The 27,316-nt window shown below is 38.2% G+C and overlaps 1 protein-coding gene across 1 annotated transcript in view; it reads right to left on the reverse strand.

Annotated features, from left to right (window-relative positions):
• Positions 1–27,316, reverse strand: part of LOC124157761 (protein Wnt-7b) — a 346,201-nt gene that overhangs the window by 160,191 nt on the left and 158,694 nt on the right. Inside the window, exon 2 of the mRNA XM_046532763.1 lies at positions 9,588–9,841. Within this exon, the coding sequence (XP_046388719.1) occupies positions 9,588–9,841 (254 nt within the window). The remainder of the gene's footprint in view (positions 1–9,587; positions 9,842–27,316) is intronic.

The raw sequence follows: 27,316 nt of genomic DNA on the forward strand, positions 1-27,316 counted from the left end.
TGATCACAGCAGATAAATAATTATTGATTTTGAAAACTCAGCTCGCCCAGTTTTTCATGGGTTGTATAAGAGTGACCAAATAGCCAAAGGGCATATTACAAATAACGCTAAGGGAGTAAGGATACATCTGACAGAGAGAAACCGCCTATATTTTGACGCATAACGGCAAGAAAAACGAATATATTACATTAAAATCATGGCTGTAATATACTTAGTCAGCCTAGGAAAAAGTTGTTCAGTAATTGAAGGCCTCATAAGAATTACAAACAAAAATGTATCGGTAATTAAAACAGAGAATTATATGCTATGGCAGAAAATAAAAACAGTTACAGATTCATCCATTAGTACTTTATTTATGAGCATATTTCTTAAAGCCAAAACAAAGTGGTGAAAATATATTTATAGCTACAGCATATTTCGACAAAAATGCGCGCTTTTCAATAATGACTTTTCAAAACGACGAGCGTAATATGGGAAACACTACACGATAAGTATCCACAAATTACAATATTCATGCATGCTTATAACCGATAGGAAGGCAGGAACAAAATGCTGCCATTTCAAGAGATGGTAATGAATCGGAGAGAAAACTTATCATTCTTCGGCGCATTCCTGGAGAGGCCCGAGTGCCATTTTGCTGGATGCGTGACCTCCTCGGCCTCCAAAACACTCGGATCGTTTTGACGGAACACAAAGGACACGTGGAGAAATGAACTCTGGATACAGCGGAGAAGTTAATAATCCGCGCTTTGCATATTATAACGCCGTGCCTTCTCGTTTGAATTTGAATAATAACGGGTCAAACAAGCTTCAAACAAAGGCAAGAGAAAGAATAAATGGGCGGAGGGATATCATTCTCTTGGACGCAGCACCAGCAAAGCTCTTGAATTAAACACCGCTCTTATGCTCACCCACATGCTACCAGGACTTTCACCATGTGTTTCCCCCCCCCCCCCCCCCCCCAAAATACTTAAATGGGCTCAATGAAGCGATGCCTTAAGCGATGAAGCTGTTAGCAAGATGCAGTCCTAGCAACAACTGGGTAGAATAGCAACATTGCTCTCCTAATAAGAATTTATATAATTTGATGGCACAAGAGGCCTATTTTTCCTTACTTTTATGCTGAATAGCCATGGATAAAATGCTGACTCGTAGTTCTCTGCGGCGGTCTAAATTCGTGGATCTCTCCACATTACGAGTGTTTGCACTTTTGCCGCGTTGGTTATCAGGGGTTGACTAGGGTTTCGCCGGTATTCCACCATGCGTCTTCACTGTCGTCAAACTCACAAATACCAGGGAACGCCCATTCAGCGAAGCCGAAGAAGAAATCTAAACACAATTTAGTTAAATGACATCATTTTTTCGCTTGGGCTGTTTTTATCTCATTAAATTAAACTAGAGAGAAATTCAGTGAAAGAATGCACCTATTGTGAGACGGAGTGCAATCACATCTAGAGAAACTAAACCATGGAATGGTGGTTATACCAGATGCACTTCTTTGCGCCTATGATATTCTCAAAAACCCCCTAATATCTATGTATATCTACAATAAAAATATCTTAAAATTTGCCCATAGCCGTAATTATGACATTCTCGCATCAGGTGCATCAGGGGCGCAGCTAGAAATTGAGGCTAGGAAGGGTTTCAGGCGCAGCTAATAGTGGGGGTTTGAGGGGTAGGGAATACTCCTCAAACCAACAGTGTATGGAATACCCGCCAGGATAAGAGGGAGGTACGGGGGCTCTTCCCCAGAAAATTAAAAAGGTAAATGGTTCAAAATGGTGACTTTTACGCGTAAGGGAGAGATATTTTATTAATACTTCGACTGTTATATAAGTAATATTAATCCAGTAACGTAAAATGATTTGACTTAAAAATCTCTTTCTTTGAAAAACCCCCGTCGCTGCGCCACTGGGGTGCATTACATCTCATTCAAAAAAGTTATGAATTTGTAAAGGGATGGCAATACTTACAAAACATAGTTATTTAATTTAACTGCAATTAGTTTTAAAGAAATTCTACGAAATCATATAAAGATCATTATATTTACAAGAACGAGAAAAGGTATTCAGCTATACAGGATTATCATAAAAAAGTGGTGTGGTTTCGGTAATTTATAGGATGATAAAAAAGGAGAAGGTGAAAGAGCAGAGAATTTTCAGAGGCAGTCCGAACCCTACTGGAGTGTCTTTAGGAGGGCATTTCAAGTGTAGCTCTCCGTCCGGCCGATGTTTCGATGGCTGCCTCTGCAATCGAAACGTCGGCTAACAAGCAACTCACCCGATGGGATATCCGAGAAGATTTCACCACGATCGTTCGTCGGGAAAGAAAACAAATCATAATTATTCATAGATATTCATTTATGATAACCCTGTATTTTATCGAGAAACTCATCTATGCTGAAAAATTAGGTAATAGAAGCACGAAACATGTTAAGAACTCTGATAGCTTTGCCATGTATATCAGGTAATAGGGATAAAAATGAGGGGTGCTTAGCTTGAATCCACGTAACACTTACAAGAGTTCCGTCTGTTGAGGATCGCCATTGTCTCTGCCTGCCATCTCACGCTCTGCCCTCCCTCTCCTTCCCGCCTAGGAATCCCACAGGTCCCTTAAATCGACGGGGCGGGAACACACTAAGCCGCCTTCAAATGTTAATCGCAGAAAAAAAACAATCCTCCGTCGCCGCCACACAATATCTCTCTCCGCTTCTCCTACGCTATGTCTTCATTATATCCGAGAGAAGCCGACATTATATCAATGCGAAAAAAAAGCAGCGCGATTTTTTTTTCTTCCACTCTCACCACGAAACCATTCTGCGCCCGAGGACTCGGCAATGGCGGTAATATCTGGAGTCGAAAAAAAATAAATGGCTCCATCCAAGGACGCTCTCTCCCGACGGGCTTGGTTCGCAATCCTTGGATTTTTAGAGGTTCTCTGCACTGAGTCCGCGGCTAAAATCAAGGGGACTGCAATAGAGGAGGCTCAGTTCCATCACATAGAAGGTCGATTTCTGTTTCCACTTCGGTCGCATTTAAATCAGTTTTCAAAACCGGCAATGAGTGCAATACGATCCACTTTTTTGCTATATTTTGCAGTTTTCGTGAATTACATTATTATTACTGTTATTTTAATACGTATTGCTGCAAATAGGCAATTTCCTGGTGGCAGCAATAGATTTACATACATGAATAACAAATGTACCAATCTAATAACTAAGTAAGAAACAGAAAAGACACCTAGAGTAAAAAAATAATGCATTATTCTGATATCATACATCTGACAATTGAACTATGACCCCAATAACCCGATTCCAAACACTCCATAAAAGATATTTACTCTAATATCATACAACTAAAAAATGAACATTGACCCAATTAACCCCATTTCACACACTCCCTAATGTAATTAACAAAAAAATTATGAGCACTTATCACTAAAAATTTTCGCATTTGCGAGGAAGATCTTAAAAATAACTTCAGGTAGGTCGTTCCATTCCTCTATGTAGGAAAGTTTTTTTTCAAAATATCTGTTTTCTGTTTTTATAACTTAATTTTGAATTTATCATTAAAAGAAATCAACCGATTTATTTATTTATTTAATCATTCAAAAATATCCGAAACGGCCACTGAATTGAAAGGAAAATTTAATATCTGCAGCTATAATAAATATTAACTATAAAAAACTACAAAACACAGGATATTAAAAAAAAACTCGTTTCGATTGTCAGGTAAAGAAAGCGTCAAGAGAGTAATAAAATGACACCAGAGTTTCCACTCCCGGAAATCGATTTAATCCTTCTTATTTCCAAAACAATCTATGACTTCGATACTTAATCTATTTAATTTTTTGCCATCGCTAGTATTCTCAATATTTTGGCTATAAATTAGATGTAATGGGATATTTTGATCCATTCACTTCAAGACTTCCCACGTGTTTTTTATTTATTTAATCATTCAAAAACACCCGAAATGGCCTTTACAGTGAATAGAAAACTTAAAATTTGCAGCTTTAACAAATATAAAACATAAAAAAACTACGAAAACGATATTCAATAAAAAGATTCAGAAGATGGCTTTTCGAAGCTGCCTCTTGAAAGATCTGATGGGCATTGGAAGGTCCAGGGAAACGTGAGTAGTTGAAATGGTATTGAAAAAGGTAGGGAGTCTGTAAAAGAGTGATCTCTGGGGGAAAGAAAGACGGAATTAAGGTTGGTGTAGTAGGTGATTATTACATAAGGAGCAGGTAAGAATGTGGAGTGAAAAGAAAGGGAGTATTTCCGATGATCGGAACTTGCCATTTAAGGCATTATAAATGAAGGAAAGATCATGAATATTCCTACGAGAGGATAGTGGATTTCTTTTTCATTACTTCCTTGCATTATTAATAACGCCTTGGAATATAGGTCTGGGAATGAAATGACAAAATGTTTGCCGACGTTTTGTATATATTTCTTACATCTTTAGGATTATGATCATAATAGTTACAATAAATTAATGCATGAAAGCATTAACGATTTTTAGAATGTTATTTTACAGTAATAAAATAAAAATTTAAAAAGAATTCAATTATATATAAACGCAAAAGAATAGACAACAGCTTTCACATTCCTTATTTGCACGTAAAAATCCAAATTGATGGTAACTATGATATTTTACTAGCTTTGTTTCAATCGGTAAACAAAGTGCAAATAAGGTACGAGATTTCAAAATTCTTGTCTCTTCATTTTCATTTACGTACTTTTTTATTTTACTATTGTAAAAATTTTTAAAATAGTTCATACATTCACGTATAAATTCATCGTAAATATTATTATTCACAACCAATAAGGAGATATAAGAAATGTATTGAAATTTAGGCAAACATTTCATTTCCAGACCGATACTCCAAGACGTTATTATTTATTGAATAGTCATGAATTTTTCAAATCACTTCATCATGAATGTAAATTTCGGTTAACAACCCTAATTGCAGATACCTTAATTCCCCGTCAAACTCGGATCGCTTTGCCCGTCAGCGACGCGAGTGGCGACTTATGTAAACCCATTTACATTCGCGCTGGGCGACAACACGTCTAGAAGTCGATTTGAGGATACCCTTTTTTAATAATCGTGCCTAAAATATTCATGCCTTTCTTATGTGTTTCGATTGTGATCCGTTGTGGACTGCAAAGTTGAGAGTCTGGCTGAAATATTAAATAGGTGTGGATTGAGAATTTTTTATAGAAATCACGGGGGCGGATTGAAAAAATTCCAAACTTTAGAGAGGCTATCGAATAAAAGTATTTCTTTCATCAAATTAACAAAGAATGTGTAAAATTTCGACACTGCCGCGTGAGCGGTAATGAAATTTGCATAAATTGCCATGAGAATAAATTCTCCTGGACTGGGAATCGGACAACGAACCTTCGAACCGGACCCGGTAAGCCAAAGATCCGTGGTTCGATTCCCGGTCATGGGAAATTTTTCTCATGGCAATATACTTGATTTTACAAACAATGTTTTTAAAATGATTAATGAATACCTAAAAGCCATTTGTCTTCGAAAGTCAAACCTCAGATGCGTTATTGATGATAGGTCCTGCATACCATGAAGGCTGGATATGATAGCAAAATTAATCTCCTAAAAAGAGTGCACACAATTTTATTGCATTTGAGGCTTATTATTACTTTCTTTTCTCATAGCCATAGATACCATATCGTTAAATGATACCATTTTCCCAAAATAACCACCACAATCCGCTCCTGCATATTATGCACCCCAAAACCTGAATTTAAACTGCAATTCTATTTCAGGAACGCTTGTCATGTTTTAAGTACACTCTAAGGTGCAAAGCAAGATTGAGACTTGTAGGCTCACCTAGATATGCCTGCGTACGACTGTTGACGAAGGCACCGTTTGACAAGTGGCATTTAAGCAACTCCTTTACTTAATCTCTATACAAGACTCTTCTCTTCTGCCTCACATTTAAGAGAAAACGGGCGACAAGCTGTAGTAGTCATGATAAGTAGCGAAGAAAAGATACTCCGCTGAAAATGAAAGAAATCTTGAAGAAGAAAACTTGCACTTTATCGGACTCATTCGTACGAGAGATAAATGCTAAAAAGTATCGCAGTGAAGGCTATAAAATGACTTAAGCACGTTATTTATCTGCTCTCCTCCGTCGTTGGTAACACCATAAATTGGGTTTAACACGCCAGAGGTCTCATTTAAACAAACAGGACTTGAAGGCGGAACTAATGAGACACTGGATACCGCGGCGAGGAAAACGAATGAAAAATCAAAAATAACGGAACGAGAAAAAATGTGGGCGATCTCCGTTGATCTAATTATTCAACCTCAACGTTGGTCCACACTGCAGAGCTAAGGGTGCCTCGTATGATACATCAGTATGATTCTGCGTGAGGGGCGAGTCCATACATAAATTTTGGGGGGCGGGGGGTGGGGGATAAGGAATTTCAGGGAGCTAGTGAGAGTGTTTTAAACAAAAAATCATTGCAGAGGTCATTCCTTTAGGTTAAAAACAGATCTCACGCATCCGTGTATATAAAACGAAACTTACGTTGGCTCTTTGTTCGGGCGCAAGTGTGGCCCTTCAATTATTAGTGCATCACTATCATTTCTCTCATTCCCGGCACAATTTTCTACGGCGTTATTTACATGATTCATAAATATCTTCTTCATTAATAAAATAACGCAGTAAAGTCGGTTTTTAGGTCGCTAAATTTATGAGAATATCGCAATAATGCAAGTGTGCGTATTGCTTATTTGAATCATTTAAAATATTTGCTTAAATGATTAATATTTATTTTTAATGTTTTAATTTTGTACCTTTTATTCCAGGAAATCACGCCTAAAATGCCAAAAAAATGGGTCATGTAATATTTTCTTCGTAAATTCTTTCCTTGAAACCAGCTAGTATTTCCTCAATCTAACTGCCTTTATTTCATTTATTTATTTATTTCATTCTCAAACCACCGGATGCAGCTCTTATTGGCTATTTTACACCGGGGTGTTCAACAAATGTAGCAAGTAAACGTACACAAACGACCATGCCCTGGACCGGGGCAACCTACCCAGGCCAGGCGGGACTCGAACCTGCGACCTCTTGTTTGGCAGGCGAGAACGTTACCCCGCCACCACCGAGGCCGGCAAAAATATGAAAATCGAAATGTGAATATATATATGAAAATATAACTTATCGCGATCGAATAGCATGTTTTGCTTCCCGCGACACGACAAAAATTTTCCAAGCGACCACCCGTGACCCCATTCAACGAAGAAGACGGAAACCTTTATGCATGCCAGGAAGAGAGGGGTGGTTTTGGCTTGTGCGAGAATACACGTGCGTACATAAAGCGATCGAAGCAGTGATCGAGGAGCTCCCCGAGTCGCGTAATCGATGGGATAACTCCGGACGTCTGTGGTCTCGACGGGGGGTTCGATATCTCGAGGGCGTGATCGAGAGACGGGCGAGGCGTCGCAAATGGCGGCAATTAGCCTCGTGCCCGCGCCGCGGGGGTCCGTAAGGCGCGCACGGACATTAATTGCGAACGGAGATTTCATTCATCCAGATCACTTTTTTTTCGGGAGCGGCAAGAGATTACAACCGTATGTACTGCAATTGATGACAGGGATGAGAATAGTTGCAGTTAGCGATAGCATACGCCACGCTTCCGGATACAACGGTAAAAGCGACTCCTTGGTGTGGATGTAGAGTATGGTGGGGCTGAATTTTCAGACATTGATTAACGTACCATATGCCGACGATTATGATGAAATGAAGTATTTTCCGCGATGAATTTCAAGACATTGCATTGAAATGAGGAATATGAGGGAAGAAATTTCTTCAAGAACGGAAAACAGGTTTATATCTCATTTCTTGTAAAGTGATAGGCTTTTGCTGGAGATAATTAGAGAAAGTACGCCAGAAAATAATCAACCGAGGTCGACGTATAGAAAATCTCTGAATTCAAAAGCTCATTTCGAATGTTAAGCTCTGTAAGGGAACACCAACAAGTTTGATAAATTATTATTTGTAGGGGCTTACTGTAAGTACAATTAAAATGATTGATATTTCCTGTTTCTAGAGTAAATATTGTAGCGGAGGACACTATCATCGAATTTGAATGCGTCGGATGGAGGTAAATATTTAAATGAAACATCGCACTCACCGATAGACTCACTATTTCGGGAAGGAGACTCTAATGCAATCCACATTCTCAATTTACCTTCAATAAACTCACTCAAGGAAAATAGCTTCGCATTTGTATTAATTAAAAAAAGATATCCTTTTTCTGGAAAAGCTCCCCTCAGTACCTTAAGAAATAAGTTACTACAATCATTACCTCCAAGCTACTAGTGCCAACTGTTAACCGACATAAGCATTTTTCATTTCAGAGAAAAATGATACATCGATCTAAGAAATAGTAGAGGGCTTGACTTGGTGAAAATCCTTTATCGTAGGAGTTGATGAAATAAAACTTTGCTTTTTCCACATGTTGATTTATTTTGTCCGACTATGGTTTCGATACCGCGTAAAATTTTCAAAATATAGATCATGAAAACACGATGAAACCTGGTCGGACAAAATAAAACAGCATGAAGAAAAAGCAAAGTTTTTATTCCTTTGATTCCCATGATATATTATTGTTTGAGCTGACAAACTTCTCTGTCATTGGTATTTAGTATCTACATGTTATTGATGTACGCTGTGCAATATGATAAGAAAAGGTGAACAAACAAAAGTTTTTAAATAGAGATTGGGATCTATAACTTGAAAGTATACTTCATTAACGAAACAGAAAATTTTGGTAAAGGGCAACGAAATACAGATTCACATAAGAAGTAGGTAAATCTAGTACGCGATGGACACAACGTGCATGTAGCGGCGATGATAAGGAGACGGGGGTTATGCTACTGGTGGAAGACCGAGACCTAATTTATCTTACTAGATACATTTAAAAACTAAATTGATGACATTAGTGAACTGCAAAAATTGTTGCTTCCATCTACAATTTCAGGAATGAAGTTTTAAGCCCTGTGGATTGCAAGTAAATTTGTCGAAATGTTGGCAAGGAACCGAATACGAACTATAAGTGACCAAACCTCAAGATTTACAAAAACACTGATATGCACCGAATATCATTCGACACATCCTAAGCATTTCCCGGGATTTTGGCTGCCCACTTCCAAGTTACAACTCCTACTTAATTTTCCTTTGCAGTAGGCAGTGGCGTAGCGTGGGGGGAGGTCCGGACCCCCCCCGCCCCGAAATATAAAAACTCAATTACTTTGCTTCATAAAAGAAAACAAAATATTGAAAATTCATGAATTTACAAAAGATTTCCTTGACAAAATACGTTTTTTTATGATGAAAAGTGTTAAAATTAGTTCAAAACCCTCTACTTAGTACCCTGTTTTTCAAAAATAATTTTCCCCCTGATTTTGGACCCCTCTACCCCCAACGAAATTCCTGGCTACCCCACTGGCAGTAGGAATCAAACACAGGCTCATGTATCTAGGCATGCGTGAGAATATACAGCAGTGCATGCAATTTTTTCGGAATTCAGGGACAACTGTACTCACCGACGACGACCACGTGGCCGAAGACCGTGTCAGAGCCGATGGGAGTGCAGTTCCAGCGGCGGTGTCCGAACTGGGCGGCGCACTCGTTGCGACCGAGCCGGGCTCCGACCCCGACGGCGGCCACGGCGTCCGGCGCCGACCTGCAGAGGGAGCGCTGCTTGTACGTGAGTCCCGGGATGAGGGAGCAGAGGACGCTAGCCCCAAGGGCGGAGGCGACGCCGCCTCCAGACACCACCACGCCCAGGTCGCCGTATCTGAAGAAAGCAGAGAAAACAGCACATTCTATATCAGTCAAATAAGGCAAGGTCACAATAGTACGTAGATTGTATGTTTCAAAGAGTACAAAATACGTAATAATAATGTATAATAATAAATACTTGTTCATCACAATACAAAAAGCAGCAATTTTAAATACTTGTCGGATTGTCAGAAAATATTTCAACGCAGAGTAAAAAGACGAGAGTGCTTGGTGATACCCGTACCTGGCCTAAAACCAGCAAAAATGCTGTGAAAATATAATAATAATAATTTCGTTTATTTTTGTGGGCACTGAGGCCCATGAGAAAAATAAATGTACAGCTTTTTACATTTTTAGCATTGGTAGATAAATAGAAGAAAAGAAGTATATGAATAGAATTGCACACAAATGCAACAAGTGCAGATCGCCAAGAGCATGAGAACAATATTTTCAACAAAAGAAAAAAAATCGCACTTAGATATAACAGACTAATTATAAGAATCTAAGGTGATAATTCGTTATGACAATAGTGTCAAGCAAAAGATGATTTGGACTAGTAGTAGTAGTGGTAGTGTACAAGTAATTGGTCGTAGTATAATCTGTTCACTAATATATGGTGCAACATGGATTGAAAAAAATCAATCGACCGGATAAAATACGGCCAAAATGACCTTCCTTTTTACGGACCATTGACTTTTTTCATTCCGTATTGCATCGTTGGGCTCAATTCCTCCGTTTTCCATGTGGTGAAACGATTAGGTGACTACAGTTGGTTTGATGGCCATGTCAAATACATGCATAGAAGTATACGCAACATATGAAAAACGCTTCTTTTTCTATTTGGTAGTGTGATTACGTCTTTTTCATTGGGTAAAAATCTTATGAGATATAAGTACGAGGAAAGTTATTGCAGGAGTAATTAAAATTATATTGTAATGTATCTTCAATAATCCACAATAGATTTTTTTAAATGTTCTGTTTGTATATATGTTAGTACCAGTCATGTATTCACTCGAATGGAAAATATACTGATAAAAATGCTTGACCGTAGGTTCCCCATGTAAGAACACTTAATTGTATAAAATACAAAGCAAATAAATGTACTTTCCATGCATGTGTATTACATATATTGATGGAAAAGCATACATGGAGTAATAGAAGTACTATTCATAAAGAAGCTGTGACAATATCTTCCCCATTCAAGCCCCAAATGTTGTAAATTGAATGACATTCTTTCACCGAGGTGGTATTCAGCATTTATTTTTGATGAGGCAGGTATTATCAAAAGAATGACTTTTGCAAAAAAGATACATTAGCGACCGCTAATTATCCATGGATGAAAATATCCTCAGTTTGTAAATTTAAAAAATATCAACCAATTTCCATAAAGATAGCACTAAACACATTAGCACATATTGTTCTTCAAGACTCCTCGATTCCCAATAAATCTCCGAGAAAACTAGGAAATAAAAATGCCTTTACTGCCAACCCTGGAGAGGGGAGAAAGTCGCAAAACCCTAAGAGTACCGACAAATGCGATGTATTGGGCAATGACGTCACCCTCTCCCCTTCTAAAAACTAGGGAAGATGGAGATAAGAAATATATTTATTTATTTAATGTAGTCCAAAAATAGCGCAAGACCAATTAAAAATGATGGTAAAGAAAACAATTAACAAATAGCAAACAAAACGTAGACAGTAATGCACAAAACAGTATCCAATAGTGTTATCAAATACGAAATAATAAATGGTTATATTCATAAGGAGGGGAGAGGAGTACAGGGAAAATTATAGAAGTTCCAAGATAAATGAAGGATGAAAAAAGGATCAAAATTGGGGGAAGAAGGAAGTCTGAATAGAAAAGAACTTTTTAAATATAACAATACATTGAAGAAATTTCCTTGTTTTCACCATCCCTGAAGATAGATTCTTCTAACACCCGCGAAACATAGATTTGGCCAAAGCAGCCACATGGGATAGTTTCCATCACCAAAGACACGATAGAGAGGGAGACAAACAGTAAAATGGAGCCTCAAATTGTCTCCACTCAGACCAGCGACGGGCGCCCGAACATTTCGTTCTAATGTGCCCAGCTCACGCAACGCGGATTTGCAATCAAGAGGCTCCCGCCTTCCGCTACTCTTTTTTTTTCAGAAAATATTTTTACAGTATAACGCGTGATTTATTTGCCGGGGTCGGCCGTGATGCTTCAATCCCTCGTTAATGAAATGTACGACTGCTTGCCTTACATTCATGTTCCGTGGCCATGTGTCACGTATCGCTTAATACAAGGTACGTTAGCTTGTCACGAACTTAAATTATTAGTGTTTCCGCACACCCCACATTTCCTGCGATTCTTGAAGGGCTCGTTGTTGTCCAGTGATTTATTGCGAAAAATTTCTAACCTTAATGGATTCTCAGTTCGTGTGATTTTCTGCCCCATTCGCGCTGATTTCCTTTCGCATTATAGCTTCTGTCATATTTTATCGGAGTGAACTACACTTGAGAAAACACATTCTCCTTGAAAATACTTCGGTTTTGCATTTAACTTCAATTCAACTCGATTTCCAGCATCATCAGCAACATGAAGTTCGTAATACCCATAAGTTGATGTTTATCAGTTCATCAGTTTCTCCGGTTACATAAATTTTCAGGTGTTGCGAACAGTAAATGTAGGCTGGGAGAATACAGTTCTTCTGTTGCTAAAATACTTCCAGAAGTCGAACATAGATACAGCCTTAAGATTTTCTCAGGGAAATATCATGAAAATATTTATTTAGCTTGAAAATACTGTAAAAACTCCGTGAAAACGCCTCAAGTATTTCTGTTTCCTGAAGTAAACTAACTACGGGTAGAAAAAGACTGTATAACTCTTCATTAAAAGTTAAAGTCACTACAAAATTTTACCTAAACAGCCACAAATAATTAATACATGCGCCTTCGAGGATATTTTTATTGCGCACTGACATACCTTATTTACTCAAACCAATAGCTCAGGTAAAAAAACACATCATGTAGGCAGTCAACGCTCTTGTATTCCATCCACACATGCGATGACGAAGCCGGGGAAACATAAATCCATGGTGCAATATCTTGGTGATAAAGATCAGGAAGCAGAATGCACGCGTTGAGATTGCAATAAAACTAATTAATACCCCGAAGCCATGGCGGGATTCTTCATCACACCAAATAGAGGTGAACATTGAGTATCAATCACCAAGATTGCCCAAGATATTCCGGGTATCACGATGAAATTCCCGTTCTTGCCCTTGAGGAAGAAGGTGCTTTATCTCTCTCTAAAAACCCACGTTCGAGGTCTCAAGCCATTCATCATCATCATCTCCGAGCTCTAAGGTACGTACAAATACATTTAAAAAATATATAAATGCGTCCAGATTGAGATGCCGATGAGGCAATAAACGAGTGATAATAAAATTCGAGTTCGAAGAAAGGCGAAGATGAGTATGTCGAACGGTTGTATTAGCACCCGAAGTGGCCTGGCGATTCTTATTCATGGATTCGGGGAATGATTTCAAATTTCGGGAGGCTCTCAGTATTCCAACCGATAATGGGAGTCGGTTTTAGTCGGGGGAAACCCGGTCCATCGGCCGAGCAAATTGACCGGCACGTGGCCGAACTCCGTCACACTCAAATTTCAATAACTAAGAATCCACGCGGAGGAAATTGTTTCTTCAGATTTTTAGGCATGCAAGCTTTGATTACGTGGTCCAATCATGTCTGTAAACTTGTATGAATTAAAAGTATAGGCAAGCAACCATTTGACGAGAGCGGACAGCTCGTTTTTTCATCTGGGTAAATTAAACTTGACACTTTGATCGGAAAATATGGAAAAGATATTCTTAAATGGAAAAATGGAAGGATTCATTTCTCTCGTAAAAATTTGAAAAGGCCATGACAGTACGCCTCGCAGATATAAATCTGATTTAACGTTTTGCAGAGCAACTAAGAAAAGGATTTTATACTCATTTTGTAATAAATAACATACCCGATGATACTGATTTGAGATGCAGGCAAATATGATGGTTTTCAGGGAGTAACTTTTAGGAAATTCATCGCGACAGATGGAGACAATAATAAGAAATTTAATTCATTTATATAACAATTAATATTTTTAATTAAAGCATTTGCATTAAGAGTATATACATTACAATACATACTAGGCTTGCTGCTCAATACTTAGGTAGTTTTTGAAAATGACGTGTGAAGTATGCTGAAACCACTTGAGGAAAGTGATGACAAAAGTGAGTAAAATTACAAATGTTTTCTCTCTAAATATGTATTTTTGGCAAATATTGATAATGATCTACTCTTTAACCCTAAAATTTCGAAGTGAGAGCTCATTTTTTGCAACTGTAAACCGAAACATATGTTTAATCTATCACTTCAATTAGAATGACTTTAAGTTGCGAAAAACGAATTTTATATCAGTTCCAAGAAAATTTAAAGCATGACATAAATTCCATCGACCCAGGGACGTAAAAGTAGACGTTCGGTACTCTGCTATTTGGAAAATGCATTTGAAAATACGCATTTCTACCAGATGCCGATGTCGATACTATCCTAGGTAAATGAAATTTTTTATTACTGTTAGACTACATCAGTCAGTTTGACAAAAACTAATATTATATTCGCTAAACCGTATATAATATTATGTCCGTAAATAAAGGTGACCTTAGAAATAAAATTAGACAGGATTGGGCACTAAAACTTCAGTGATTACTTAATGAATGTCCTAATCACAATCTAATCGCTTTAGCGACATGAAAATAACGTTGCATTCGGCTCAAATAGCTGGAAAAAAATGCTAGTCTTGCAGCTCGTTAAGTATGAAGGTTTTGAAAAAGACGTTTGACGTACGATGAAACCGGTTGGTGAAAATCGTAAAAAATGTGAAAAATTGCTAATGTTTTTTTGGCAAACATTGATAATTATCCACTCTTTCACCCTAAAATTTCGAGATGATGATTCGAGTTTTAAGCAAGTAATAGGTCACGAAATCTAAGACAAAATACGACCAGTTCAATAGAGACGATTAGTCATAACGTGTGCCAAGATATTTTATACATGACTCGGTGTGTTGGGAGGGGATTGTGTAAATTCAATGATCATAAACATAGATGACATATTGACGATTATCAAGGCGTAGGCAAGCGCCCTCAATGTAATCACAAAAACTCCGTATTTTTCGTTTCCGCATTTGCCTCCGTATTTCACGAAGGTAGGTACTCGCCAAAGAAATTCAAAACAAATGTCTTTATTGTATGTTACCAAAAAAATTACTTCTATCTCTCCTACCTCAGATTTTTCCCCAGTAGTACATCACTAAAAAGCAATAGTCAAGATGGAGTGTGTGTTTTCTTAACCGGAGGTCTGACGAGACGCAGTGCCCCAACAGAAAAGTCTGCGTCTCGAGAGGCCATCGCGAACTCAGAACCTCCCACCCCCCTTATCGCCTTCCCCTTCTCGCGCTGTCAAAAAATCTTCGGCCACCACACAGCACCCGAGGGGGAGATTCATTCCAAAGAGCCAGGCATCGAGGGATGTGGGGAGGAGAAATCGGTTGAAGAGATGAAAAATACCTCAGCGTGTGCGGAGAAGCGTGAAAATGACCGCCTACCTGATAATCGGAACGTGGAAGGGGAGATGTTGGCGGGAGGTGAAGGCGGTGGAGCGGGGAGCAATGACGCGTCCCCCTCGGCGTTTATTTTTTTATATTATTCCGATGGCCGATAATAAGTCGTTTCAATTACGGATTGGATTTTTTGGGTACCGTCTCGAGAAAAAACCCCCACAGGCAGACGTGGAAGGATGGAAAAGAATTATGCGGGCCGAATGAACAATGGGATTCGGCGTGAAGGCGTTGAGAGAATTTCGCCTCCTTCAGTGTGCCCTAGGCACTTTTCCACTCCATAATCTATTGTGCGAGCCGAATTTTGCGACCTAATATTTTTTTATTCGGCATTACATAAATTGGGCAAGCATTCATTTCGGAATTTAGGAATGAATAAAGTTCGCTTACCAAATCAGTGGATACGCACCAAAGCGAACGTAGATTTAGGTGGTTTTATGCGATTGCGACGCCATTTACACGTTAATGGAACACATTTTCGTCATAGTGACCCTTCCCTAGGTCACTTTGGATTAGGAATGAAGCAATAATACATATAAGAAGAGGAATTACTTCGTGACAATATCGTGGATGGGTATCTTCAGATTCTTTGCCTGACTCTCAACACGGGACCTTCTTACCTATTGGAAAGATAAATAAATGGTTTATTATAACTGCATATTTACAATACCCAAGATTCCGTTAACATATACATGCTTAAAATCTATTTAACCCTAAATCACGAAGAATTGATCGCCAAGTTCATTTTCATTTACACAGGTAGCTTTGATACGGTTCACCACGAGGATTTTAACTCTATTTGTTCAGCTGAGGGTGACACCTGAGAAGGAAATGGGTGGTAAAAATAAAACATTAAGCGTCCTTCACATTTTTTGGTAGGTAGCAAGGTATTTTGAGGAGGCGACCACACCCTCAGGTCATTTGCGCCAAAGCATAGGGAGAGGAATTAAGTTAAGATAAACCTGGAATCGACGCTAGTCTGATGTTAGCGTAATAGGCCACGGGAACAATAGAATAAAGTCCCGTCTGATGAGCGGAGTATAGGACTAAGTGCTCTCCACAAAAAATTCGTGCAGGGATCGGGCAGTCTGAAAAGTCCCCGACACAGTCGTGACTCGTAAACTCCAACAGGGTTGGAAGTAAACCAGCCCATGGGTATGTTGGAGTGATGGCTATAAAAATAAAACCATCACACCAACCCCATCATTTCACAATTTGTAAATACATAGGGTGGCATGAGAACTGCTGAGATTTGTTTATTAGAAGGAGAACTTTTGAACGATACAAAAATGGTACAAAAAGTTATTGTAAAATAACTTGAGTAAATCATTAATTGACGAAAGAATTGATGCTTTATGATTTATAAATATATTGAGAAATCCGCATTTAATAAGAGTTTTTTCCAAGTTGAAGTAGAAAATGATAATCTGAGAGAGAAAGAGAGAATGAGAATAGAAAAATCTAACTCGTGAGGATAGCAAAAAAAAAATTGGCATAAGAAAATATCTCGTTCCATGGCTCGTTAGCGAGGATACTCTTGACGTCAATCCCACAATACTCTTTGGTATGAATTCAGGTAATCTATTTCCTCAAAGCCGTGGCCATGGGAAACTGAATTTCAAGAGATTATCTAAGATTATCAACATAAAAATAGTAACACCAAATACTGCTTTAATCCTATTTTTTCGTTTGAATGCTATTCACAGATGAAATGCGTCTTCTGAGAAAGGAATGTTAAAAAATTGAGAGTACTTTGTAGGATCGTCATGTATATCTCGTTAAACTTTATTTGAATTCTATTCAATCGGCATTAACATGCGTGACGAAAAATGTGAGTCAAACATTCAATCTTTGCTCCAATACGTGAGCCAAGTATCTATTTCGAGTGTTTGGCGAATTAAGTCTGCGGTGCGGGATATTTTATATCAAGGCAGCTGCTCATAATTGGATGAGATTTTGAACCTAACAATATGAAAACGGAGACATATTCAGCCCCTAAACACTAATCGCGTAGTTAGCATGAAAGATTTCGCGGAAATAATCGCCTGCGAGAGTGGTTATCCATAACTTTTTATGTGGTCAGCGCACTGGTTGAAGGCCTTTATACTGTTTAATAACACAGACGCTTTAACCTTGACATTTTGTGATGAGACAGGTCGCACTGCCTAACTCAATGCTAGTTTCAAATTCGACGAGATTATTTGAGGGTTAAAAAAGAAAACAGTTAATGACTAAGGTTTGAGATATCATTTGAAGGCTGGCTTAATAATACGATGAGTTTGCATATTTGGAGCAAGGACATATACATATAAACTGCGCAATTTCTCCGAAAACGGAAGTTGATTACGTTCTCCTCTTCCTCTTTCGATCGGAGTAAAGAAATTTCTTTAAAAATGTTTTTAATATTTCAATGTGATGGTTGAAAATGAATATTTGATCCTAGATTGAGAACATGTGTTGTTATCTGCTCCATTCTTCCGGTAATCATCGCGATGATGTTGCTGGCGATAGCAGTTTCGCTTACGTTCCAGCAGGCGTCGCAGTAATTTCACAAGAATTGTTTCCATTATAAACATATTTTCATTTTGCAGACTTATTCAGAACCGTGCTTCAGCTGTGGATCATTTAGAATCCCCAAAATTTAATTTTCTTTCAAAAAGTCATATACAACGTAATCCTTTCTATAGTCATTCAAACGATCTACTATACTTAATTTAAAAAATAAAATAACCAACAACCATCAAGAGTTATTTATGGACCAAAAAGATGAGTCATAAATGGATTAATCACCTAATTGACGTATAACCTAATGTTAATGATATTTTAAGCGTAGAAAGAATACAGTAAGTGAAATATTATTACTGAAAACAATAGATAAAAACAAAGATATCAAACTGCTTCAGAAATAGCCTATAAAAAAGTATTATCATTATGAGAGACAGAATTAAAAAATGCAGTTGACAGTTAATTGCTTGACTATGTTCGGTGAGTATCAACAGATTTGAGAATCCTGAGTGATAATTATAAAAAAGAGAAAATACAACCACACATCCTAACATCATTGCCGGGCTCGATGGCGGCGGGGTAACGTCCTCGCCTACCAAATAAGGGGTCGCGGGTTTGAGTCCCGCCTGGGTAGGTTTCCCCGGCCCAGGGCATGGTTGTCCGTGTACTTGTTACATTTGTTGAGTACCCCGGTATAAAATGGCCAATAAGAGCTGTATCCGGTGGTATTGAGAATAAAATAAAATTAAAAATCAAGTTCCGGCCATGCACCCAGTCATATCTGTCTTCGCGAAGGCCGCTGTAATTGCACCGGAAGAAAAAGAAGTATCCCGTCATTCGTGGTTATTTTTTCCATCCAAAAAATCCCTCACGTAAATCTGCGCGTCATTCGTACTTTTTAGAGGTCGAGCTTTACTCTCTTCCACTTAACTTCGCAAGAAAGTGCTTTTTGCTGAGGAAAGGATGGTGGGTACTGCGGGGCCATTAAGTCTGACCAAAAGCCACAAGCAAAAGGCTAAGGAGACGAGGCAAAGGTACACCAGCGGAGTGGAAGCCTCCGATAAACAGAAGTACGTGAACACATTGCATTTTTCGCCGAAATGACGGCGGGAATGCTTGTCTTACATCACGGGTAATTAGAAGATGGGAAAAAGGTAGTGAATAAAGGAGATGAGAAAGGTAAAACTATTCTGAAGAAAGGGATGTGAGGCAAAATTCGTGCTATTTATGACAAATATCTGAGTACCTCACAAAACTCAACGTAGAGGGTAGGTGAAGTTTTCTTGGAGAGCATTAGCTAAGGACGAAACTGAATCTGTAAAATTTTATACAGCTGACTTTGGCTCGTGTAGCTGTGAGCAACCATCAAAATATACCATGAGACTATTTTCCAGTCGCTATCTCGCATTAACGATATTATTTCCTATAAGGTGAAGGGTTTTGCCTTTAAGGCGAAAAGAAACGAGTATATATAATTAAGAGCAATATTCGATCTCTTCGCATGCAACGAAGACTAAAATGGCAAAAACCTAGATCACAAGATGGGTCTAACTAGTTGACCAGGACGATGGAATGTTCCCATGTTATCTATTTCGAATGATGAATTTATTTCCGTTAAATATACTAATCAATAAGAAGGGGAAGTATTACGGTTTCGCTGAAATCTATAAATAAGTATTTAATTAGCTAACTCCTCCAAATTCCCATTGTGATTGCCATTGCACTGAGAGAACAGGTTTGGATGCTACACCCTAAACCCTTTTGGGCGGGGAGGTTTGGATACGCCATCAAGAATCATGCGACGTCAGAACTAACTCTTTGGATGTGAGAACCAAAGGCAAAGAATGTCACACCAAACACGTCCAGTCAACGTCCTTTGGGTGGGAGAACCAAAGTTATGGTTATTGCACTCTACCGGTTTAGGTGCGAAATCTAAATCTATTGTTACGCGTTCTGGTGGCAATCTCATGAAGCTCTCTAGCACCCGCAGTTCTGTCTTCAGCCGTGGAAGCCGTAGACACGTGTGGACTTGTTGTGGGCAAAACGGGCGAACTCTGCTGCCGCTTGTGCTTCGTTGCTGTTGCTGCTCGAGATTATGGACGAGGGGACGGCGAATTTCTTATCGAAGGCTGGACTTGGAGCCTAAATCCATGTTTTCGCTGGTAAGTTGCGAGTTGTTGTTTATTCTCACGGCCATTTTGTGTTTATTCTCACCGCCATGTTGCATTAATTCTCATGCCCACACTACCACCCTTTGCTTTTGAGTTCTTCAGATTCCCATTGTTATCTCTATGTGCTTATTAAAACAAAGTTCAAACTCTCAGATCATATTTTGTCGGAAGTGCTGCTGTGGTTATTAACATTGACCTTTATTTATTGAGGTTAAATTGTCTCACGTTTCTTGTATTTCCCGATGATATTTATAATATGTTGTGATTTTATTTTAATAATATTGTATGTTATTGGCATAGGATTTGATAATGATATTAACTCACTGTGTTTTGTGCATTTTTTATGATATTATAACGGTGGATTCATCGTGAGCCTTGCGGAGTAATCATCGAGAGCGTTGGTACGGAGGCTATTGACGAGGAAAGGAGAATGAACAAGAAGATATTGAGAAAAATTGTGTGTTTGGAGTGAATTTTATGTAACTGTGTGTTTATATATTGGAAATAAATGTTCTTTCTAGTGTTCTACAAATTGGAATATTTATTTTTCCACCCACGCACATTGCAATATGTTGAATTATGTAATAATAGATAGGTATCATGACAACTACAGAGCTAGGTTTGCTCACTTTTTAGTTGCACTGTCCTAGTGGTCTATTTAGAAATGGGTTGAAAAAGAACAATATTAAGGTGTAGTGGGGCTGAATAGGAGGGAGGAAGGGGTAGGCGCGCCATCCTTTGGGGCAGGTGATCGAAGCTTTTCATTCGGCATCCAAACATTGCTCTGATGAGCTACCCAACGCTTTGGTTCTCATACCCAAAGTACTCGTCTATCTTCTTTGGATGTAGCAACCAAAGGAGTAGTTGGAACATTCAACTCCTCCTCACCCATTCCCTTTGGGTGACACAACCAAATGTATGGACAAGTCCTTTCCTTCACCTCAGCTTTGGGTGTGACACCCAAACCTACGATTCCCATATCCAAAGTGTTTTTTCAGTGTGGGGATTCAATTCTGGCCCCATCTAGTTACTGCCCAATCACTTAGGCCGCTCTCGTACTAATATTTCCTGTTAGAGGAATAAGGCTCAGAGTATTTCATAAGGCCGATTTCTATAAAAGCCTGGTTACACAGTACATTAACACTTACAAGTTAATATACGTTTGCGTGAATGATTTTGGTGGACCGGAACGGAACATGTACGAATGCATGAACCAAATTAGAACAGGTTCTATTTTCTGTGCATGCATTCGCACGAGTTGGGTGGTAACGCGATGCATTTTGGCGTTCATTCTCGCGTTCATGCACCCGTACGTGTTAATGTATCGTGTAACCAGGCCTTAAGAAGGTTAATCCAACTCCGCTTGGCGACCGAAAGTGAATGAACTCGGAATGACTTCGGCATTCGGCAGTTTCCTCGCCCTTGAGCAGCTTTGGCAGGTGGAAGGATCCCCTGAGGTAAGAGGAAGTTCTTTCTGCGGCCAATCATTGCGGCAGTGGCCAAGAGGAGGCCCGCATGAATTCCCTCACCTGAGGCCACCAAAGAAGTGGGATGAAAGAAAAGAATGCTCTACGGACGTCATACTGATCAAGATAAAAAAGAAACACAGGCCTTCTCAAACAGAAAAGCCAGAAAAATGAATTCGAAGAACTCATGAGAACGAACGGAAAATCTCACTTAGCGGAAAAATTATATTCACGGGAGGAATACTTTGAGGAAAAGGTGATTAAAATACATGAATGCAATGTAATGCGCAGGGCATCAGTGTTTACTAAAAGAAATAACCTGTCACGGAAGATAATACTCAGGAACATCAATTTCACAAATACATCCGGCAAATGATGCATTTTTTATGAGCAATCGAGTACAAGGTACACTAACAAAATGTATAAGGGCACGAAAATATGTCGAGATATGTGAAAATATGTCGATACGAAAATAAACTCGAGAAGGATACAAAGGTTTCCAGAGATATTGAAAACTGACAAATGTTCTGTATAAAGGAATTAAAATACTTATTGTCCACTCCTTACAACTTTATTTGAGTTGATCAAGGCTTCCGCAAGTATTCTTTATATTTACAAGCTATGTAGAAACTTACAAGAGCAACAGCTTATCTATTCACAAGGTTATGCAGTCGTGACATCGTGGTTGAGGGAAGAGGGGGTAAGAGTTGAGGAAATTAAGGTTGAGACGAGAAGTAAGAGAGGAAAGAGGTGATTTAGATAGAGATGCTTGATAATGGAGGGGTGGAAAAAAAGATGTGACCTTGACTGAGGGTGAGTTACGTGCAAATGGGTGAGGGCAGCTTGCAATGGAGGGTTTTTGAGGAGGGGTGAGTTCACACTTCATTTTCAACATATTACCAGAGCAAACCAAACTACCGCAACAGCTTAGACTCCTGCCTTCGAAAAACCCTAGACACAAATATCCTAGAGGTGGCCCATGGAAAGGAATCGACCACTCTTCCCACGTAATTAACATGCCCTGGCTTACTACGAAATGAGCTCGACCCAAAATATCCTAACTTTGCTGTCCAAACCAACCTTTCGGTTGAATTATTAGCGAGGGATACTTATCAGAAATAATATTATACCATCAAAATTAATTTTTACAAAAGAGTTTCTCCCGCGAAAATTTTTCATTAGACTTAAATGTAAATAAATTTGTTGTTATTATTTTCTACCATTCTTCTTCCTTTTAATGATCGCGGCGCTGCCATCGAGTTTTGGTGGCCAGTTTTGAACTTATCTCTATATACTACTTTTAATCCTCATTAAAAATCGAGACATAGTTCCAATTATAGTAAGAGAATATAAATACAACAACGAAAATATTGATTTTCAGCAGAGAAGAAAGATTTTAGCTAAGAGCATGAAAGTAAATGGAATATGTGTTGGCGCTTAGCGTCGGCATTGTCGCAAATGTTACCTGAGCATAGTTATATTTATAAGAGGCTATGATGATCAACCTCAAATTTAGGTATAATTGGGGAAGCTCGACAAAAATTGGAGACTAAGAGTAAAAACCTATGGATGGAGCTTTCATTCTTTCACGAATACCTTTTCTAGGGCATCGATAAATTTTTTGAGAGCAAATTCCTTCCGATTAAAATAATGATGGAGCAAAGCCAGACCTCTAACCTCTCTTGGAATAATTCCATTAAAGCAATTTACCCACATGTGATTGTGAAATGGATCGTGAATGGAATGAAAATTAACACCGAGGACCGTAATGAGAGTGTAAATCGAAGAAAGTGGCCGAAGTTGACGCTACCACTTAAACAAGTTACGGAATGGATTGGAGTTTTCTCGATAATAGGGGTCGGCCCGGGAACGGAGATTGCTTTTGATTTACAGAAGAGACTGCGACACGCAACAGGTTCGATGCTTTCAATGGGAATATAGTCATTAACGGAGGAATGCTATCCTAGCCATCCTCCTTTGTTGTGCTGACCGAAAGAAAAACTATTTAGGGATAGAATGGGTGGGATACTAATAGAGGTTGGATCAAATAGCGGCGAAGCCTTGGAAAATGATGTAAGACCTACATTAATGAACTGAAGTTGTATGGATTGACCAGAATTTTCTCGCAGTTTAGGAGAGAATTCTACAGGTTTACACGTAAGCACGATGATTTTTAAATGGCCCTTCAAAATGGCTGCAGTGTTTAAAAAATATCCATTGCCTCAGCGGAATAACTCATTAGATGCTATAATTATAACCTTGTGGTTTTCAAAAGTAAAAGGTCGCAAGCACTAAGATAAAAATACAATTATCTTCTTGTACTATCGTGAATAAATAACACCGGATATTCTCGATGTCTTACGGAAATTTTATTTTAAAATGAATGCTTAATAAAAAAATATATTGAAGGACGGCCTAACGCAATGAAGATTAAAATGTGATCATTTTAAATATGCAGCATATAAAATATCATTTAAAAAATAAATATATGCACGAGCAGCTGAAAGAGAACGATCAATATTTGAGGGAGCAGAGTAGCCTACTCGGAGAAGTCATTTCGTATGACTTAAAAGCAATTTTTATAACACAGTATTGATGCATTGAAAATATTTCATATAAGTACCTACTCGCAAAAAAGCTGTAACTTTAAAGGTTTTAGTACGAAAAGCGCACAATCGTCGAGTTATATTCACCATAATATGAATGAAAAATTATTGTCTTGTCCAAAACACTTCAAGATATATGATGGAATTATGAAGGAGCAAGAATGTCAGATCTGAACAAAAAACATATCATTTGATAGTGAAAATCATGCACTATTTATTTACTGCTATTAAATACTGTTGTGTAGTTTGCTTACAAAAGACGGAATGTATGAGTGAAAAATCATATTTAAATGTAAGTGTAACTTAAAGGCAAGAACAAGTTTATATTGCCAGCAATGGTAAGTGAAAACACCACTAAATATGCCACAACGCCATTCTTTGCTAGGAATATTACTGAATTTTTTCTTCCGCGCAGTGACTTTTTTGCATTAATCATAGCCTTTTTCCGCAATTAGTGTTTAAGAAGAATATATTTTTGCAAACCGAAAAAGTTACAAAGATAAGGAAAAAACGGCCCTTTTCATACTGTCTGTCAAAATTCCATTAACCTACATGCAATGCATGATAAAAGCACTTACTTTCATTGAAAAACAGGAAAACTTATTAATAGTTGTGAACTTTCCCGAACAAGATACCATCAATCACATTAAAACGTCCTGGTATTTCAGGAAGCGACAATTTTCCTCTAAATGTCCAAGAAATGAGGCTCACTCTTGCTACTGCTGTTTCTCTGGAAGGAGATTTTCCCTTCAATTGTTCGGTAGTCGATCGGTAAGACCGTTCCAAGAAACATGACAATCATTACACATCACCGAGAATTCGTCTCCCGGTCAAGCACTTCCTTGACGAGTTTTTTCAATCAACTGAAGAATACGCAACACACCCTCTTTAACCGCTATAGTTTTTATATCTCTGCGACAAAATTTCTCTTTTTAGGCTTGCATAATAATCTTAAAGTTTTCAAGGTATGTGGAATTGAATTTTTGCAATATCTTCCTGAAGCTAAATTATAATAAAAATTACAGTTGAGGAACTCATGTGGTAAAAGTTCCAAATTTGGAATAATACAAGAAATTTTGACAAGGGTATATTTTTTTATTCACTGCAAATTTGAAGATGCTTGCAAAAGTTTAAAATCAGTAATTTTCGCGAAAATGACCAGCCTGAAGTAAAACAATAATATTTAGTGTTTTCTGGCGAATAGACTTCGTAAAATGTTCTCAGGATCGCCACCGGGTCAGAAACTATTTTCATAAAATTTAGTAGCACTTAGGAAAAAAACAATAAAAAAACTTCTTTGTTACATATCCATTAACGGTTTTTTTTCAATTACTGAGGTTAAACTGGTTAATATTAACAAAGTATTTTTACGTTTACTGGAATAATATCTATCAACGTAATAATTTATACCAAATTAAATTATGTACTACGTAAGAGCCGAATATATCGGCCCGCCGCGATAAATTGGTTGAATGATGAAACGGCAGAAAAATTTAAATCGGATAATAAGCATTAAAAGAATTTTGTCTTGTGATTTCTCCTAAATTATTAAGCGCAGGCATAGATGACTAGAATTGACCATAATAAAAATCTTCACCTTGGCGAGAGTTACTTTTTTCAATATATAGAGTGCCTTTATTAGTATATATAACTTGGTACTTCTAAGCCATAGAAGGTTCTATTTATCTCACATAGTAGCACATTGATAGCATAGCATTTATATTGCATTTCAAGTTTTCACTTCATAAACAAAAAGAAACCAATAACATGACACAAAAAGTTTTAGAAACTTTGAAACTGAATATGAGAATTTAATGTAATTTGTACATTTCAGATTAATTAAAGAAATTACAAGTTTACGGTTTCACTAATTAACCATTCTTTCACTTTTCTTTTACTTTATTTTTTTTAGATTTAGCCAAAGATTTAAGATTACATAGAGCACTTAAAAAGAGCTTGAATAGTTCCCTCACCTTACTCAACTATAACTACCGGCAGTGAATACGACACCCCAGGACGAGCTCGCGGGGTTACGCTCCTGGGCTGAGGTCTGAAGCGGTTAGCTTATCACCTTCGCACCACAGACGGGGGAGGACAAGGCGGGAAAAAGGAAGGAGGCACCGCCGCGATAGGAGCCCGACGTCACCTCCTGGGACAGGATAGGGAAGGAAGGGAAGGGAAGAGGAATTCCGCGCCGTTACAGAGGCGGGTGGGTCCTACTACAAGCGAAACCTGGAAAACCATTTCTATGCCAGCGATTTTAGAGGATTATCCTATGAGGAAGAATAATCCAACGATCAAATCACTGGATTATGTAATTACCGGCAGAGAGAGTAAACAAATTATCTGAGAGCTGAATTAAGTTATTGATTTTTGAAATAGTTCCCACATCAAAGTTTGTAGCCAATGGACGCGAACAGTATTTTTCAATTAAATGCATAACATGGAATGGCAACACGAAACATGAAATTGCGAAGGATAACAAGGAAAATATTTTGAATGGTTTCATGCACAGGCTCAGTGTTGTTAGAGATGTATCTCGCGAAAAATGCCACCAAGACCCGGAAATTGCAATAGTCATTAAACAACAGTGATAAAAATGTAAATGCATTCACCAGGCCTTTCACGGTACATGGGTTTAAACGTTCCGTTTTTGAATTAATATAAGCTGAGTTAATTAATATCTTGAATTCTCATTTCCAAACCTAATTAAATGAATTCTCTTTTTAAATAAAACCGGTTTTAACTATTTATGAGACACTCGATGCCTTCTAAATAAATAACACCACACCACTTCCGTTTATACATTAAAAACTTCTTATAAAATATGAAATCTACTTCCCCACTAGTCGATTTCGAATTCCTATTGCATCATTGCATAACGGCGGGAGGCCTCGGTGGATTTAAATAAACTAAATATCTTTCAGATGATAGGGTGCAAGCGATTTCAATCGCCGGCTTTCGGCGGCATCCTTTGACAAGGTAAGAGTAAAACAGGATGATTCACTGCTGCGATTGACTTCATTGAGCGAGTAAAAAAACTAAGCAAAAAGAGGACGTAATCGGGTATTCCCCCGTCCTGACCAACTTTTT

This window comes from Ischnura elegans, chromosome 4 (assembly GCF_921293095.1).
Source record: "Ischnura elegans chromosome 4, ioIscEleg1.1, whole genome shotgun sequence".
In the NCBI taxonomy this organism is placed as follows: domain Eukaryota; kingdom Metazoa; phylum Arthropoda; class Insecta; order Odonata; family Coenagrionidae; genus Ischnura; species Ischnura elegans.